We start from the raw sequence: 16,761 nt of genomic DNA on the forward strand, positions 1-16,761 counted from the left end.
CAGCAGATCATTGAGTTCGACTCCCTGCCCTGGTCAGACGACCCCAGCCAGGTGTGTGTCCAACCTCCTCTTAAAGACCCCAAGGTAGGGGAGAGCACCATCTCCCTTGGAAGCCCAGTCCAGCTTCTGGCAACCCTCAACATAAAGAAGTTCTTCCGGATGTCTAGCTTAAATCTGCTCTCCGTCAGTTTGTGGTTGTTGTTCCTAGTTACTCCAAGAGGTGCCCTGGTAAACAGAGCATCTCCTATTCCTTGCTGTCCCCTGATGATGAATTTATGGGCAGCCACAAGATCACCTCTCAGCCTTCTCTTGTGGAGGCTGAAGAGATCCAGGGCCCTCAATCTCTCCTTGTAGGGCTTTGCCTGCAGGCCTCTAACTATATGAGTGACCCTCCTCTGAACCCTCTCGAGGTTGCCCACATCCTTCTTGAAGTGTGGTGCCCAAAACTGGATGCAGTACTCCAGCTGTGGCCTGACCAGTGCTGCAAAGAGGGGAAATGTCACCTCCCTGGACCTGTTTGTCATGCACCTGCTAATGCATGATAAAGTGTGGTTAACATTATTGATCGCTTTGCCACATCGATGACTCATGTTCATCTTGGAGTCAGCAATGACTCCAAGATCCTTTTTCACTGCTGTGCTGCTGAGAAGGTCCTCCCCCAGCCTGTAAGCATGCTGGTGATTCCTCCTCCCTAGGTGCAGCACCTTACATTTGTCCTTATTGAACTGCATCCTATTCTGTTCCACCCACTTTCCAACCTGTCCAGATCCACCTGCATTCGCCCCCTACCCTCTAGTGCAAAGTTGGACAGAGTACTTTGCATGCCCTCATCCAAATCACTGATGAAGACACTGAACAGCACCGGTCCAAGGACTGACCCTTGTGGGACTCCGCCGCTCACATCTTTCCAGGTCAAAACTGACCCATCCACCACCGCTCTCTGGGTGCAACCCCTAAGCCAATTTGCCACCCACTTGACTGTAATCATCTACATCACAGCCGCTCAGTTTATCTGTGAGACTAGGATGATATATTGTATTGAAGGCTTTCATAAAATCCAAGTAGATGACATCTACCTTGATTCCTGCGTCTAAACATTTTGTGACCTGGTCATAAAAAGAAACAAGGTTAGTCAGGCAGGATCTACCTGCTATGAATCCTTGCTGCTTGCCCTTCAGCATTGTTTTTCCCACTAGACTCCCACAAATGTGATCCTTAATAATTTTTTCAAAGGTTTTCCTGAGGATAGAGGTGAGACTAACCAGTCTATAGTTACCTGGATCCTTCTTCCTCCCCTTCTTGAAAATAGGGACCACATGGGCCCTTTTTCAGTCCTCTGGGACCTCACCTGAGCACCAAGAGTGCTCAAACAGCCGTGCCAGGGGCTCTGCTATGACATTGGCCAATTCCTTCAGTACCCGTTGATGAAGATCATTTGGGCCTGCTGACTTAACACATCCAGCCTCTCCAGGTGTCCCTTCACTAACTCAGTGCTAACAGTTGATGGGCTGGTTTCCCTTTTGTGCCTGTCTATGATCCAATTGGGAGATTTGTCCTGATCCATGTTCAGGAATACAGAGGCAAGAAACTCATTGAAGAGCTCAGCCTTGTCCCACCATCTGTCACTCATTGCCCTAGTTTCTCCTGTAGGGGGGTCCTATGCTACCTGCGCCTTCTTTTTACTCCCTATATACCTGAAGAAGGACTTTTTGTTGTTTTTAATTTTTGTTGCCAGCCTGAGCTCTATTTCTGCTTTGGCCTTTCTGACAGCCTCCCTGCAAGTGCAGGCCAAGTAGCTGTACTCTGCCTTGGTAGCTACCCCATGCTTCCACAGCCTATATGTCTCTTTTTTTTTTGCCCCTAGGCTTTCCTGGATTTCCCTGTTCAGCCAAGGGGGTTTCTTGGCTCCTTTGCCCCCTTTCCTGCGCAGTGGGATTGTCTCCATCTCTGCCCAAAGGATTGCTCCCTTTAGGAATGACCACCCTTCCTGGACTCCCAACTCACCGGTGCTCCTGTTCTTTAGTGCCTCACTAACTAATCTCCTGAGCACACTGAAGGTAGCCCTTCTGAAGTCTAGCACTTCTGCCCTACTGGTTATCCTTTCCACCCTACTCTGGATGGTGAATTCGATCATGTGATGGTCACTGTCCCCTAGGTTACCTTGTATCAGTAGATCCAAGTCATCCCCTGTAGCCAGCACCAAGTCCAGCACCTTGGGTGGTGACCTCCACCCCACAACCATCATACAATGTGATATGTCATTGCTCCTCTGCTTAGGCAGAAAGGAAGGGGCATTCCCGTAAGTTTGGATTCATCTGGGTTGGGCTGGACATCAGAGACCTGTTCCCCATCAACCCCAGAATCACTTCTGGATGATGGGGTGATAGAACGAGAGAAAATATGCAAGAGAGAGCAAGAGGGGTGGTACATAGGGATGGATGGATGGATGGATGGATGGACGGACGGACGGACATGGAGAGCTAGAGTCTATGAGGATGGATGGTTAGGTAGGTAAAGGGGATGTAGAAGATGGACAGATAGACAGATGTGCATGGGGCTAAACAGATATACAAGTATCCAGAGGATCATGGGGCTGGCAGGGACCTTGTGGGCCATCTTGCCCAACCCCCTACACTGACCCAGATGTCACTGCTCCTATCTCATCCCAGGAAGGCCCCTTCCCAGCCTTCTTGGAACCCTCCATGGGAGGAGACCCCAGCATATCCATGGGCAACCGGTCCCATTGTCCTGCTGCCCTGGCACTTGCTGTCTGGATGGTCTGGTTCCCTGGATCTCAGTTGACAGGGACACATGAGGTGACCAGTCATATCCTTCTTGCCTCTTGCAGAGCCGCCCAATCCATGGAGCCTGGGAACGTGACTGCTGCTGCTACAGACTTTGTGCTGCTGGGCCTCACATTCCAGCCGGAGCTCCGGCATTTCCTCTTTCCCCTCTTCCTTGCTGTTTACCTTGTGACCCTCCTGGGCAACCTCCTCATTGTTTTTCTGACCCGCTGGGACCCTGCCCTGTGCCGTACACCCATGTACTTCCTCCTTGGTCACCTCTCCCTGGCAGACGTGGGCTTCACCACCACTGCAGCACCCAAGCTGCTGGGGATCCTGGCATCTGGGAGTGGGGCCATCTCCTATGGGAGCTGCCTGGCCCAGATGTACTTCTTCATCACCTTTGGGGTGCTGGAGAACTTCCTCCTCACTGTCATGGCGTATGACCGTTACGTAGCTGTGTGCCATCCACTCCGCTATGCCACTCTCATCAGCCCTGGACGCTGCTGGGGGCTGGTGGGCACTGCATGGGGCTTGGCTCATTTCCATGCCTCCCTCCACACCATCCTTATGTCCCGCCTGCCCTTTTGTGGTTCCCGCCATATCCACCACTTCTTCTGTGACCTCCAGCAGCTCCTGGCCTTGGCTTGCGGTGACACAAGCACCAATGAGATTGCTGTCTTTGCTGAAGGTGGGCTGGCAGTGCTGGTCCCCTTCCTCTTTGTGGCTGCATCCTATGGGCGCATTGTAGTGGCCATCTTACGGCTTCCATCTGCCCAGGGCCGGCGCAAAGCTGTGTCCACGTGTGGGGCCCACTTGGTGGCTGTAGCTGTCTTCTATGGCACTGTCATTGGCATTTTCTTCCGGCCTTCCTCCAGTTACAACCCCCAGAAGGACATGGTGGCTTCTCTGCTCTACTCCACCATCACACCCCTACTCAACCCCTTCATCTATACCCTTAGGAACAAGGACCTCCACGCAGCCTGGAGGAGGGCTCTGGGCCAATGCAGGGTGTCCGGCGAAGTCTTACCTATGGGTAGAGAAACCCAGGGGTAGAAACTTAGTGCCACCAGGCAGCTGTAATTAGGGTAATGTCCTGTATAAATGCCCCCCATAGCATGTTCAGGGGATAACACATGGGAACCCACCCTTCTCCCTCTGCCTTTCTAGCAGTCCTCAGAGAATTGCTCCACTGGGGAAGATCAGCTCTTGACTCCTCGCCTGGCTCCATCCATTTATACTGAAACCGTACATTTATACTGATATTTTGCACTAGTTTTGTATGCTGGTAGGAATTGTACTTGGGCCCAGACTGCACAAATGACCAGGTACCAAGCCGTAGCTGCATGCAGCAGGTGGCTATTATAATACATCAGTGCTCTGGGTAGCAGCAAATACCATGTTTGCTTTGAGGATATAATGACCGGGATATGTTTTGGGCACATAGCACCTACACTAGGGTAATTTAAACCAGTCTAATTTTACCCTTGATTTTTTTAATCCCAGGGTAATTGTATATTGGATTTATGTAAATTGTACTGGTTTAAGGCTGAATGTTTTGGGTCCACTCTGTTTCTATACCAGGGCAAAAGCTAGTTACACCCATGTTAATGAGTCATGTGTCCAAAGCTTTTGTCTAGAAGGCCTCTTGGATTCCCCAGGTAGATGGGGACCAAGTCACCCCAGGAACCTTCTCTAACCAGACCCTTCCCCAGGAGTCTTTCCCTATGTGAATCCCTTGTCCCAATCTTTTAATCATCCTGACCATTTTTTTCTGAACTCTCCTTGATGTGGAGGGACCAGACCCAGGGACAGGAGGGACCAGACCCAGATACAGAACGTCTGTGCTCCAACTGGGGACTCTTCTGTTGGCCTGTTTAAGAGTCACCCCAACTCTTTCAGCTGTAGTGTTGCTTTGGGAGCTCATGGTCAGCTGATTGTCCATCATACCTGCCTACCCCAGTCTGTTTAATGACACATTAATCTGGTGCATCTTTAGTTTATTCTGAAGGAAACATGGAGAGGATACATGGCATTTGCTTTCGAGGGAATGCTGTTTTCTAGCCTAAAGTTACTCCTGAGGGCATCTGCTGCCAGTTTCCTCTGGAGAAAGTTGCAATGGTGTAGGTGCTGTGTGTCCTCTCCCCTTCCCAGTTCCACCTTGGGGGAGTATTTTGCTCCATGCAAATTGTCTCCCTTGCCAGCCAGTGGCTGGGCACTGTAATACACCTGCTTTGGCAGCCAGCATGGGCAGTTGGCTATAGAGTCACCCAGGATCTCTGCAAGGATGTCAATAAAATGCATGTATATGTTACACCCATTAAAACACTTGTGTGAGCTGGGCTGCAGCATTGAATTATTGACACACAAATGCTTGTTTTGCTCAAAATGCAGGAGAGACAGGAGAGGAAGGCTATTAAAGCACTGGAGGTGCAACATGTCAGGCAGTGCTTTTCTTCTGAAAAGAAAAACAATGTTCATGTTCTCTGTGTTGAAGAAAGAATATATCATATTTTTCACATATGCCCCCAAATAAAACATGTGCCTTGTTTGTTGGAAGACCAACTGCAGAAAAAATTATTTCTCCAGAGTCATGTGACATACAGTTAGTCCTCCTGCAAACACAGAGTGTCCAGGAAATGCAGCACCCCAGGAGCCAGTCTGGGTGAGGCAGAAGGAACTTCTTGCAGTGGCAGGACAGCAATAATCCTTGCAAGGGTGGTAGCAAGACTCTTCAGCCCAAAGCTACAGCCATTGGTGATGGATTAGGAGGGCACAGGGGGATCAGATTTCTGTGCTGACAGTAGGGCACAGAGCACAGGGCTGCAGTGCAGCTGGAGCCAGCTGCAGTGGTCATGGCAGTGGCAGTGTGATTTCTTTATTGACCATGGGGCACGGGGCTGAAGCCCAGTTAAAGTCAGTGCCCAGCAGCACTGGGGGCAGCAGCAGCATGGAGTTGTACCCCCACATTGCTAGAACTTACACATCATCAATGACTGTGGCCTCACGAGGGGCTGTGAGGAGATTATTGTGAGACTCTGCCCCACTGTTGGAAACCCCAGGGAGATGTCAGAGTCATTTTGGCAGCTATGATGCCAGTACCTGCTTGCTCTTTGGCCCTTGCATCTATTTTCCAAAAAAAGAAAAATCAGTTTCCCAGACATGTATAGTGGGCCAGTAGGGGGCACTTCTGTGCTGAGCCACCTGCCTCACTGCACCCAACCCAAAAACCAAGCCTTGAGTGCCTCCCCTGGGGCACCTATGTCTGACCAACCCCCTTTCTGAAGTATACCCGCAAGCCTGGGGTAACCGCTGCCACCACCCAGGGTCTGGTCTCTGCCCAGACTCTGTGCCCCCCAGGGTACACAGGCCTTGTAGACCTTAGGTGTGCTTAACCCACTGTGAGATCTTGGGATGCTTCCTTTAGCCTGAAGCACAGAAAGTGGCCTCCCTTAGTCAGCTGAGCAAAGGGAGAAAATAGGCTGCCCAATCCCTCTCAAACATTTACTGCCAGGCTTGCTATGATAGATAGCTTTATTGATTGGAAGTGGGGGGGGGGGCATAGGGAAGGAATACAAGGAATAAATAAAGGAATACAAGGAATAAATAAATAAAAGGAACCTTGAAGGAAAACAGCCTTGAGAAATACAGTATAAGAGGCTTTTAGCACATGTCTAGAACACTTAGGTCTAAGTTACCGGCTACAATTCAGATAGGTTACAACAACGTGTAACCAGAGAATTCTGGAGTTACACAGCGTGGCGGTGAGGTGCCCCCACAGGCTCTTGAGGGAGAGAAAGTAGAGCCCGCAGACCCCAGACCCCAAGAACAAGCCCCCAGAGGGGCATATGTACCTCCTGGAGAGCAGAGGGAGCTGGAGCCGCATTTGCGGCCGCAGCCGCGTGAACCGGTATTACGCCGGCTGTGGCATCAGCTGTTCCTGGCGCGGGGAGCAGCTGAGCCAATCCCAGCAGCCATATCGGCCTCTGCGGGAAGATTTAAAAACCCCGTCGGAACGAGGACAGGGAGAGAGCTGGAGAGAGACAGCATGGGCTGGCAGCTTGTGAGGTGAGCTCCGGCACAGGGAGGAGACGACCCAACCTGTGAGGCTCCAGCAGGCAGCCCAGGGAAGGGCTTTAAGCCTTCTGTGGGAGGCAGAGCAGGAGGCAGACAAGTAGGTCAAACAGGGGCACCCTTTCAGCCACCTGAAGGGATTTACACTCAGGAGGCAAGGGAGCTCCCTGCTTGCGATAGGGGAGAGGAAGCAGCTGAGAATCTGAGAGGGAGCTGGAATAAGGGGGATAACCCTGCAGCTCCTCCTGACTCAGAGGAATATTTTCTATAAGAAAAGAAATCTTCCCCAAGAAGGGAGGGAGAGCGACTGGAACCCTGGGAACCGGTCTGAGGCCGTCATACAGGGCCAGGAAACATCTGTAACGCACCACCCATCGGCTGGCGTATGGACTGGGTGTGGGGGAGGCGGAGCCCCGTGGAACATCATGTCGGACGACAGTGAGTACCACCGTCTATCGGGAGGCCCATCCAAGCAAAGATCTCCACTGTAGACCCCTCTTAAAGTGCATTTAACATCCAAGTCGTGGCAGGCGAGTTGAGGGGAGGGGCAACACCCTGAGAGACTAAGCGGCGAGAGGGGCTCAAGCTCCACACACAGTTTCAGCCTGATTCAGTGACCAGAAGATGCCTCTCTCTTCTCCCCATCCCAAGATGGAGGGACCCTGTTTATAACCTTTCTGACCTCACCACCTAGACCCAGTCAGGGACAGGTGTTATTTAATGCCGACCAAACAATTTGAAAAGCATCAGCATTACCTATTGGAGGGATATTGGATTAAGCCTAGCCCTGAAGTCATGAGATCAGAACTCAGAATAATGGAGAGGCTAGATCTACCCCCCTCTTACCTTAGCCAGGTCACATATGCAGTAACCTGGGGCAACCAGGTTGACAGACATGTGAGAGGACAAAGAAAAAGGAACGAAAAAAAACCCTAAGAGAGGGGGCAGAGTCACTGGCCCTAGAGGTGTTTTCTCACAATATGCACCACAGTTGTGAAGGGCCAATTTGGGGGAAAAGCTGCACAGCATATGTGAGTAAATATGGCATAATGACTTTTAGGTGGCACTGAAGCTGTCCCCAAGGGACAGAACCCTGTTACCTGTATGCACCCAAGTAGACATTCTCCACCTGCATAAGGGCCATTTTTGGCATCTACCCAGAGTTTGCATTTTTATTCACTGTGCAGTGGACCCTACACAGTGACTGAGCATGCTCAGGCAGCTGTGTTGTGGCTGGCCACATACAGAGGTGGATCCAAGGGGGTGCAGTATGGCAGTTGTACCCACCTGTGCTTCCTGCTCCACCCAAAGTCTGGCAGCAGCAGCAGCATTTTTAGTCAGGCAGCAGCGGGGAAGCCACTTAACTTCATGGCTTATTCGAATCTACCCAACGCTTTTCAAACTCTTCACTCCACAGGTGTTAACGACCCTTTCTCCTTTTTGATGGTCTTTATGTTCCACTAATTAAGGTGTTCTTCCTTCTGCCATTTTGCTGTCTGTTCATTGCTCCTGGTAAATGGAGCTCCTATTTCATAGCCCTGAAGACTGTTTTTAACTCTAGCTAAAAATATTAATAAGGTGTGGAAACCTTAGCAGGTGGAAATGATTTTCAGTGGAGCACTGGATGCACTGTCAAGATACTCAAGAAGGTTAGATGGTGTTTCATGAACCTGAAAGAGATTTAATTCTAATGATTAAAGGACTAATGAAACAGCATCTGTTGAGCCTTTTTGCCTAGGTTGTTGTGTTTTTTAATAGCCATGCACTACCACATTCAGCTCAAAGCACCAAATGCCCAGTTTCCACTGGGTGACACCTCTTATTTTTGCTGCTTGTGGGAAGGATGAATGTAGGGGAAAAGGTGCCTCTCTTTGATGGCTTTCCAGTTTCATTCACAAGCTCAGAATGGCTGGGTTCAATGACCTTCTCTGTCCAGGAGCCATCTCCAGCCTCTATGTCCAAGAGTGAAAGCTGGGGCAGCTTTTCTACAGCTTGGAGAGGAGCTGAGGATTTCCTCTGTGGATTCACAGGGGTTAGGGGTATGACAGGGACATGGGCACTGAAGAACCACAAGCCAGGGGGTCAAGAGCAGACTAGAAGCCAGAAGTCCAGACTGGAGCCATGAGCCAAGAAGTCTGGAAGCCAGGGACCAGGAACTGTCAAGTCAGGAGCAAAGCGTCAGTGAGCAGGACCCAAGAATTAGAGACCAACATGCAGGAACCCTGACCCAGGATTCAGGTAAGGCTTGGGAGTCTGGAGAGAGAAGGACACCAAAGCTGCCACCTGGACTCCAGGGACACAGGCAGAAGTGATGTTTTTCATGCAATCTGGCCCTTGAAAGCGCTCTATGGCCATGACATAACACACGCACGGCTGCAACGCACTCCTAAAATGGACAAGCGTGTGAAAAACTAACCTCATTACATCTGGGAGTAAATGAAGGAGCTCTATTATAGAATGCCTTAGGGAACTTGTGTACAGTCCCCTGCGAAGGTTATGTGTCCTATCCCTGCTCTGTCTCCTCCCTGTGCAGCCAAGGAGGGAGGGGGAGCGCATATGCTCTCCGAGCTGGCTGACATATGCTGTGTGGGGAGTGATGTGGGGGAAGGGGCTAGGGAAGTGTAGCCCCTCCCCACTGGTATCATGGGGCACCAGGGACATTTTCCTGCTGAGCAGGGGTGTGTGTGTGTGTGTGTGTGTGGAGGGGGCTCCCTCAACCCCTGATAGAGGCCCAGCAGTGCTGCTGTCAGCAGCCCACACCAGCCTGGCCAGAGCACTGACAGGCAGCAGCAGGCAGGCTGTGGGGATGGCATGTGAACCCCACCACTGCGCAGGCACAGCCCAATTTCCCCTGCTGGCATCTGGGGTGGCCGGGTGCTGGGCTGGGCCTGCACAACCTTGGGGCTCAGATCCCAACCCATCTGATGCTTCTTAACAGTGTGTCAGCCTAAAGCTGGTGCCAGTGGGCACTGGGGACCCTCTCCCTAAGGAGGGGTCCTTGCCAGGAACCCCCTGCCTCCGTCCCTGCACGAATGTAGGCAGCCAGCTGACTGGCTGGCCAAGTCCCCATTATCACCAGAGACTAGAACCCATTTGCTGCTCCCAACACCATTCTTGTGATCACATTTTTAGGACTGCCTAGTCATCTTCCACCATGCAGGTTCCCTCATGATGGCCCAACATGACACCAACTGGGCCATGCTCCATTGCAAGTAGAAGTATCCAATTCAAAGGAGACATGTGCCCAGACCAGGAACTGAACGATGTAGGGGGGAAGGGAGGGAGCATGAGTGAAGCAAAGGTTTGGGATGGAGGGATGGATAGATGGAGAGAAAATGTATGCGGAGATGACGGGGTGGATAGTTTGGGGGGGTGTGAGGCCATAGAGACAGAGGGATGGGGGAGGATGGAGGGGTGGATAGATCCAGGACGTGTGGGTTGCAATGACTGTACTGTGGATAGAACGTGTGTGGGAGGCTGGAGGGATGGACAGACAGTGTTATCCAGATTACAGGTAACTCTGTGGGTTGGCTACTGATAAAAGAGGTGGAGAGAGGTCCACAGCCTGACCTTTTACTTGCTTGGACTTCCGAACACAAAAACCAGACATTTATCCCAAAGTGTATATGGCTGCCCATGACAGCACACCATCGATTCTCGCCGGTACTGGCTGGGGAGACTCGCGAGGTGGGAGGAGGGTGGCGTGCAGGTTGGCAGCAGGTCTGCTTGAATCTGTTGATTTCTCTGTACAGTGTAACCTCATAAATCCATTTTTCAAAATTCCAGAATTCTCAAAAATCTGGCACTTTTTAAAAATACACTACATCGGGGAGTAGCGGCGGCTGGTCCTGGAGCAGCGGCCACATGCGGAGTGGTGGCACGGGGTGGTGGATAGCAGCAGCAGCTGCCGCATGTAAGCTTCCCCCTCTGTGTCAGGGGGGTGGGATGGCCGTGGGTGGTCGTGGAGTGGGGGCAGGAGGGGGAGCAGTGGTGGCTGGTCCTGGAGCAGCGGCTGCACCACACACTGTTTAAAAAATGCAGAACTTTTAAATTTCTGGCAGGTACTAGGTCCTAAGAACGCCGGATTGATGAGGTTATACTGTATTTCCCTCCAGCTCATACCATGGGACTATAGATGGTGGGTGCTAATATTCTAACAAATGGGCCTCTGATTGGTTTATTTAAATATCTTTGTTTCAATGAAAATGTTGGAACTGCGCTGAACCAGATCTCTTGTGGACTTGGAAGGTGTCAGTGATCTGGGATTTATATCCTTTGGAAAGTAAAAGGGGGAGTTTCTTATCTCCTCTCCTTCCCCATTGTGGAATGCTGTTCAGCATGGGCCTGTCTCCTCTTTACCTTCGTTTATGGGCTTCTCTGCAAAGGCTGTTTTGTTTTTACAAATGATCTAAGCATCTTAACAAAAATATCTATCTATCATAACAAAGTAGCTTTTAATACATTTGGTTACATCAATCACTACTAGTAGTATTTTAAGATGAAGCTATGATGCAGTATATTTGGATTTAAGGCATGGTCTTCCCTTACACTGTCTCCTTCAGGCCTTCTGCTGTGTTTGACTGTATCTCATTGCCGGTTTAGTTAGACATGTTGATTCTTCCCAGGACCTGCCCGTCCTATCCTGCAAAACCTGTGACCGCAGGGGGCCCTGCAGCTAAGGGACCCCCATGTCCAGCTGCTCGCCACCTGACCCCCCTTCCCCCGGCTGGTGGTGGCGGCTTCACCTCTGGCCGCTTGCCACCCCCCCACTGCCACCGCTGCTGCCAGCTTCTTCAACTGCTCACCACTTTCCCCCCTCCTCACTCCCTGTGTCAGGGGCTCCCAAAACTGCTTCTTGCAGGGGACCCTCCAAAATTGTGGGCTGGCCCTGATTCTTCCTTTACTTTGTGGACCGAGCTTGGTCACTCTAGGCCCCTTGAAAATGGCCAAGGCTGGCAACAATGGGCAGATGAGTGGACAAATGGATGAGGGAGGATCAAAAGACATATCAAGAGAGCACCAGGGCACCTGCCGTGCTCTGTGCTCAAACTCTGCTGGGAGCCTCCTGGCAGGGCTTGTAGTTGCACTGTGTGCCTAAGTCAAGGTCCTTTAGCTGGGCCATTCCCTGGCAGAATCCCCCTCTTCCCTGAGCAGATAGATGCCTCCCTCCGGCATCTGTCTGGGCCCAGGTCTGGACTTCTTCCTTTGCCTAAAGTGATTTTGGGTCTTTGGTGCTCCCTGTCCTGCACCCAGCCTGTGCCAGCCCCTTGGAGAAGATTTCATAGATTTCATAGATTTCATAGACATTAGGGCTGGAAGGGACCCCGGAAGATCATCGAGTCCGGCCCCCCGCCCAAAGGGCAGGACGTCAGCTGGGGTCATAGGATCCCAGCAAGATAAGCATCCAGTTTGCTCTTGAAGGTGTTCAATAAAGGCGCTTGAACCACCTCCGGTGGCAGGCTGTTCCAGACCTTGGGGGCTCGGACAGTAAAGAAATTCTTCCTTATGTCCAGCCTGAAACGATCTTGTTTGTGACCATTCGTCCTCATCATTCCTTGGGGCGCTCTGGTGAACAAACGTTCCCCTAGATACTGGTGGTCACCCCTGATAAACTTGTAGGTGGCCATCAGATCACCCCTGAGCCTGCGCTTTTCCAGGCTAAAGAGCCCCAGGGCTCTCAGCCTGTCATCGTAGGGTCTGCTTCCCTGACCTCTGATCATGCGCGTGGCTCTTCTCTGGACTCTCTCAAGCTTCTCCACATCCTTTTTGAATTGTGGAGCCCAAAACTGGACACAGTACTCCAGCTGCGGCCTCACTAAGGCCGAATACAGGGGGAGAATGACGTCCCGGGATTTGCTTGAGAAGCATCTATGGATGCAAGCCAGCGTTTTGGTCGCTTTACTAGCCGCAGCATCGCATTGCAGGCTCATGTTCATCTTGTGGTCAATGATGACCCCCAAGTCTCTTTCTTCCATAGTGCTAACCAACATAGCACTGCCGAGCCTATAAGGATGCTGCGGGTTTTTTTTCCCAAGGTGGAGAACCTTGCATTTATCGGCGTTGAACACCATCAGATTCTCATCCGCCCACTTGCTGAGCCTGTCCAGGTCAGCCTGGATCATCCGCCTGTCTTCTGGTGTGGATGCTTTGCCCCAAAGTTTGGTGTCATCGGTGAACTTGGCCAGTCCGCTTCTGACTCCAGTGTCCACATAAGTAGAGCAAAGTACAGAGACTCTCTGTGCTGCCCAGGCAGAGGCAAGGGGGATGGATGACAGGGGGAGGGGTGCAGGGGGATGGATCTTCAGGGTGGGGTGCAGCCTGTCAGGATCCTTACCCATGGGCCCATGCTGGAAATGCCCAAATATGGTCTGAATGGGGTCCCCTGGGTCTGAATGGGGTCCCCTGGATGGGATCCTTCAGCCCACAGACTTGAATGGGGCCCCTTGGGCCAGAGCCCCATCCCCTACAGCCAGGTATTCTCCAGAATGCCAATCCTCCCAGGGCACAAAACTGGGGATCCCTGCAATGGGCATGGGTCCAAGCCAAGAGATGAGGGCAGTATCCATGCCCTGCTCTGACAGCACCAGGGAAGGGGCTGGTTCATGGATGCCTAGAGCCCCCTTTCCCATAGTGCGCAGGGAGGCAACCCCTCACCCCAAATCTGAGCCTATTTGATCTGGGGAAACTCCCCCCCCCCCCAGCCTGTGAGTGGAAGAGAAAGACCCACCAGCTCTCTGAGTTTGCTGAGGCATTGGTGCCTGAGCTGTGACCAGTATCCTAGTGTGGCCCCTTCCTCCCCCAGCCCCTCCAGCTCCTTCACACACCCCCTTCTATGTAGTTCCTTCTCCAAGCCAGGGCCGGGACTTTGTGACGTACCTGGGGACCCTCTCTCCCAGCCTTGCCAGAGGCTTGTCCTTCTGCTCAGCTCCACGGCATCTGCAGGTTCCCATCCAATCCCCTCTGCCCATCTCCCATGGACACTACAGTTTCATCAAACTGAAGAATGTATTTAATTCTGCTTTTCAGCTGGTGCTGGGTAGAAATGGGCAGAAAGGGAAGCTGGGTGGTGTCCCCCTTGCACAGCACTAGAGAACATGGCCTTCAGAATTAAAACCCACATCCAAGTTTTGCCAGCTGCCCCTTCTTTCTCATAAAGGCCTGATACTAAACTCCAGGGTCAGTTCTTGGCCCCTCTGCTTGGCAATGGCCTAAACTCCATGCCTGAGTCTGTCTGCAATTAATGGTGTCATAATCACTGGGTTCACTAAATACTAGACTACGTGAAAGAGAAGAATGAAACAGTGAGTTTTTTTCTGTGGAACCACAGGCAGTCTCTCCAGACCCTTGGTCTCTCTCTATCTCTCTAACTAGCTGTTCCATCAATGAAGGACCATCTCCCAGTTCCCAACTCCCTCTGTTTCCTTTTAGGGAGCATCTCTAAGTTACAAATATTACCACTATACATGGGGTGGCTTCCTCTCTAGACTCTTGGAGAAAGCATGAATATGAGTCTTTCCTGGGGGATAAGTTTTGGGTTGAAGGCACGGGTCCCTCTTCAGTTGGAGATGGCCAGAAGACACCCAGGAGGAGCTGGTCAGTGGGGTTGTTGGGGTTTGCAGTGCCGCCTCATCACTGCACTCACTCCATGGCTTTGAGAAGAGCAGACCTTTTAATCGGCACATGGAGAGATATGGGATGTTCAGCTCTTCCATGATCCTGAAACCTAAGGGAATGAAAGCAAACACATTGTAATAGATTTGTCAATTAAAAAAAATCAAATAACATTTTCACCCCGGGTTTCTGAAATATGGGACTTTGACAGAATAGAAAGCATTCAACATCTTGCTTTAAAATTTTATTTTAATTGTGTAATACATAAAACAAAAGGCAAGAGGGAAATTCAGGGGAGTTAGAAGCTAAAACATTGCCATGTTTCATACATTATTGCAATTTTCCATTTCAAATTTCTAGGACATTTTTTGGAATGTTTTTCTTCACCCCACCAGAATTAAAAGTTTATTACAATCAGCACTTGTGTTTCAGTGACTTGGTGTGAGAAAATAAAACCAGTCCTGCCCTGGGCGGTGTGGTGCCAGTAAGGGGTGCTCCTGCACTGAGCTACCCACCCCACTGCAGCCAGCCAAAAACTAAGCTCCGAGTGTCTCCCCTGGGGCACCTCATGTGTGGCCGACCCCCTTTCTGGAGCACACCTGCAAGCCTGGGGTACCGCTGCCGCCACCTGGACTCAGATTTTTGTCTGAGCCCTGTGCCTCCTGGGATACACAGGCCCTGGACCTTGGGATTTGGGGGTGATTCTATTAGCATTCACCAGCAGCCTCCCATGTGGGAGGAAGGTAAAATAGCCGAGCCCACCTTAGTGGGTCCCTTCCCTCTTAAGCCCACAGTGAGGCATGCTAAAACAGATTTATTGATCAAAGAGGGATAGAGTGGGGAAGGAATACCAATAGCAAAACATAGAAAGAAAACCAACCTTGAGCAAATCTGAGTGGCTTGTCAGCCTTTTGATACGTGACTAGATTACAGTCGACAAAGTTCCTAGTTAAATTTCTGGTAAGTTACTCACTTCTGCACGCTGGGTATGAAAGAGAGCACTGTGGAGGTCCACACTTGTGTGAGTGGGTTTTAAAAATGTCTGACCTCCTTCTTCTGGGAAAGACCCTCTTAAATAGCCCTCCTGGCCTCACCTGCTGGACCCAGTCAGGGACAGGTGTTATTTGAGTCCAGTCAATCAATTTGAAAAACATCACACTTACCTACTGGAGTGACATGGGCTGAAGCCCCTGCCCCCATGCCATGAGGTCAGAGCTCCAAACAACAGAGAGGTTAAATTCACACCTTCTTACCTGAGGCTCCTCATGTAGGCAGCGGGTTGGCTGCCTCGCAACCAGCTAGATAGACACGCGAGAGAGAGACGACAACCCTCGAAGAGAGAGGAGGCTGGAAGGGGATGCTATCACATGGTGGAGGAGGGATGGGGAGATCTCAGACCAGCCAGTCCTTCACCCGCAGCCTGTCACCCTCAGGCAACCCTCATTTCTTCTCAGAAAAGCAGAATTTGGCACTTCCGTTTTCCTCCCCATCCCTGGCCAAGTCCCTTCAGTAGGTTGGGTTCACTTCAGTCAGGCCATCGGTCCCAGAGCTATGGCCGAGCCCCTGCACCGCACCTCTCCCCTGCTCTAGCCCACCTGCTCCCCCATAGATGGACAAGAACCCCGGTGTCGTGGGGCCTTCCCGGCCCCCACCTCTACCCCACCAGGCTGGGCTCCCTGCGGGGACATCAGACACGAGACTCTTCTTTAGCATGTTATTGAGGTGTTTGGTTCCTGGTCTCCCCTCCAGGCCCACTTAACTGCAGCCCTGCCCCAGCGTCACCTGGGGACATCTCCTCCCCCTGGAGCTTGTTAGCGATGGCATCAGACAGCGACACAAGTTGTTATTGACAATCCTGAGATACGCAACCTCCCCCACATGGCCTTGCCCTGTGCCTGGGGGTGCAGCTTCCCAGCCATGGGCTGGAGGGACCCTCGGACCCCCGGAGTAGCATGGAGCAGAGCCACACTCCTCCTGTCTGTACCAGAGCCTCAGGGTGCAGCTGCCCGGAGATGGCTGGATCTGTAGGACATTCAAACAGAGAGGATGCCAGGGAGCTGCTGTCTCCATGGAGCCAGCCCTGGGCCAGCCTTTGCTTCCAGCTCACATCTGCAGGCTGCAAAGTCTGCCTGAGATGTGGCCACACCAGGATTTTGTATTAACTTGGCTGTTTCCAGGGACAGGTCAGGGTTTTGCTGAGATGATTGGGACAGGTGGGAATGATCCCAATAAGAACATCAGCAGGGCCAGACTGGGTCAGACCAATGGTCGGTCTCGCCCAGTATCCTGTCCC

At 51.5% G+C, this 16,761-nt stretch overlaps 1 protein-coding gene across 1 annotated transcript; it reads left to right on the top strand.

The window, feature by feature from the left end:
* Positions 1–2,861: 2,861 nt before the first annotated feature.
* Positions 2,862–3,839, top strand: LOC132245881 (olfactory receptor 1E1-like). Its single transcript, XM_059719093.1, has one exon. The coding sequence runs from the start codon at positions 2,862–2,864 to the stop codon at positions 3,837–3,839; it is 978 nt and encodes a 325-aa protein (XP_059575076.1).
* Positions 3,840–16,761: the final 12,922 nt, after the last annotated feature.

Source organism: Alligator mississippiensis, chromosome 15 (genome assembly GCF_030867095.1).
Source record: "Alligator mississippiensis isolate rAllMis1 chromosome 15, rAllMis1, whole genome shotgun sequence".
NCBI classification, from domain to species: Eukaryota; Metazoa; Chordata; order Crocodylia; family Alligatoridae; genus Alligator; species Alligator mississippiensis.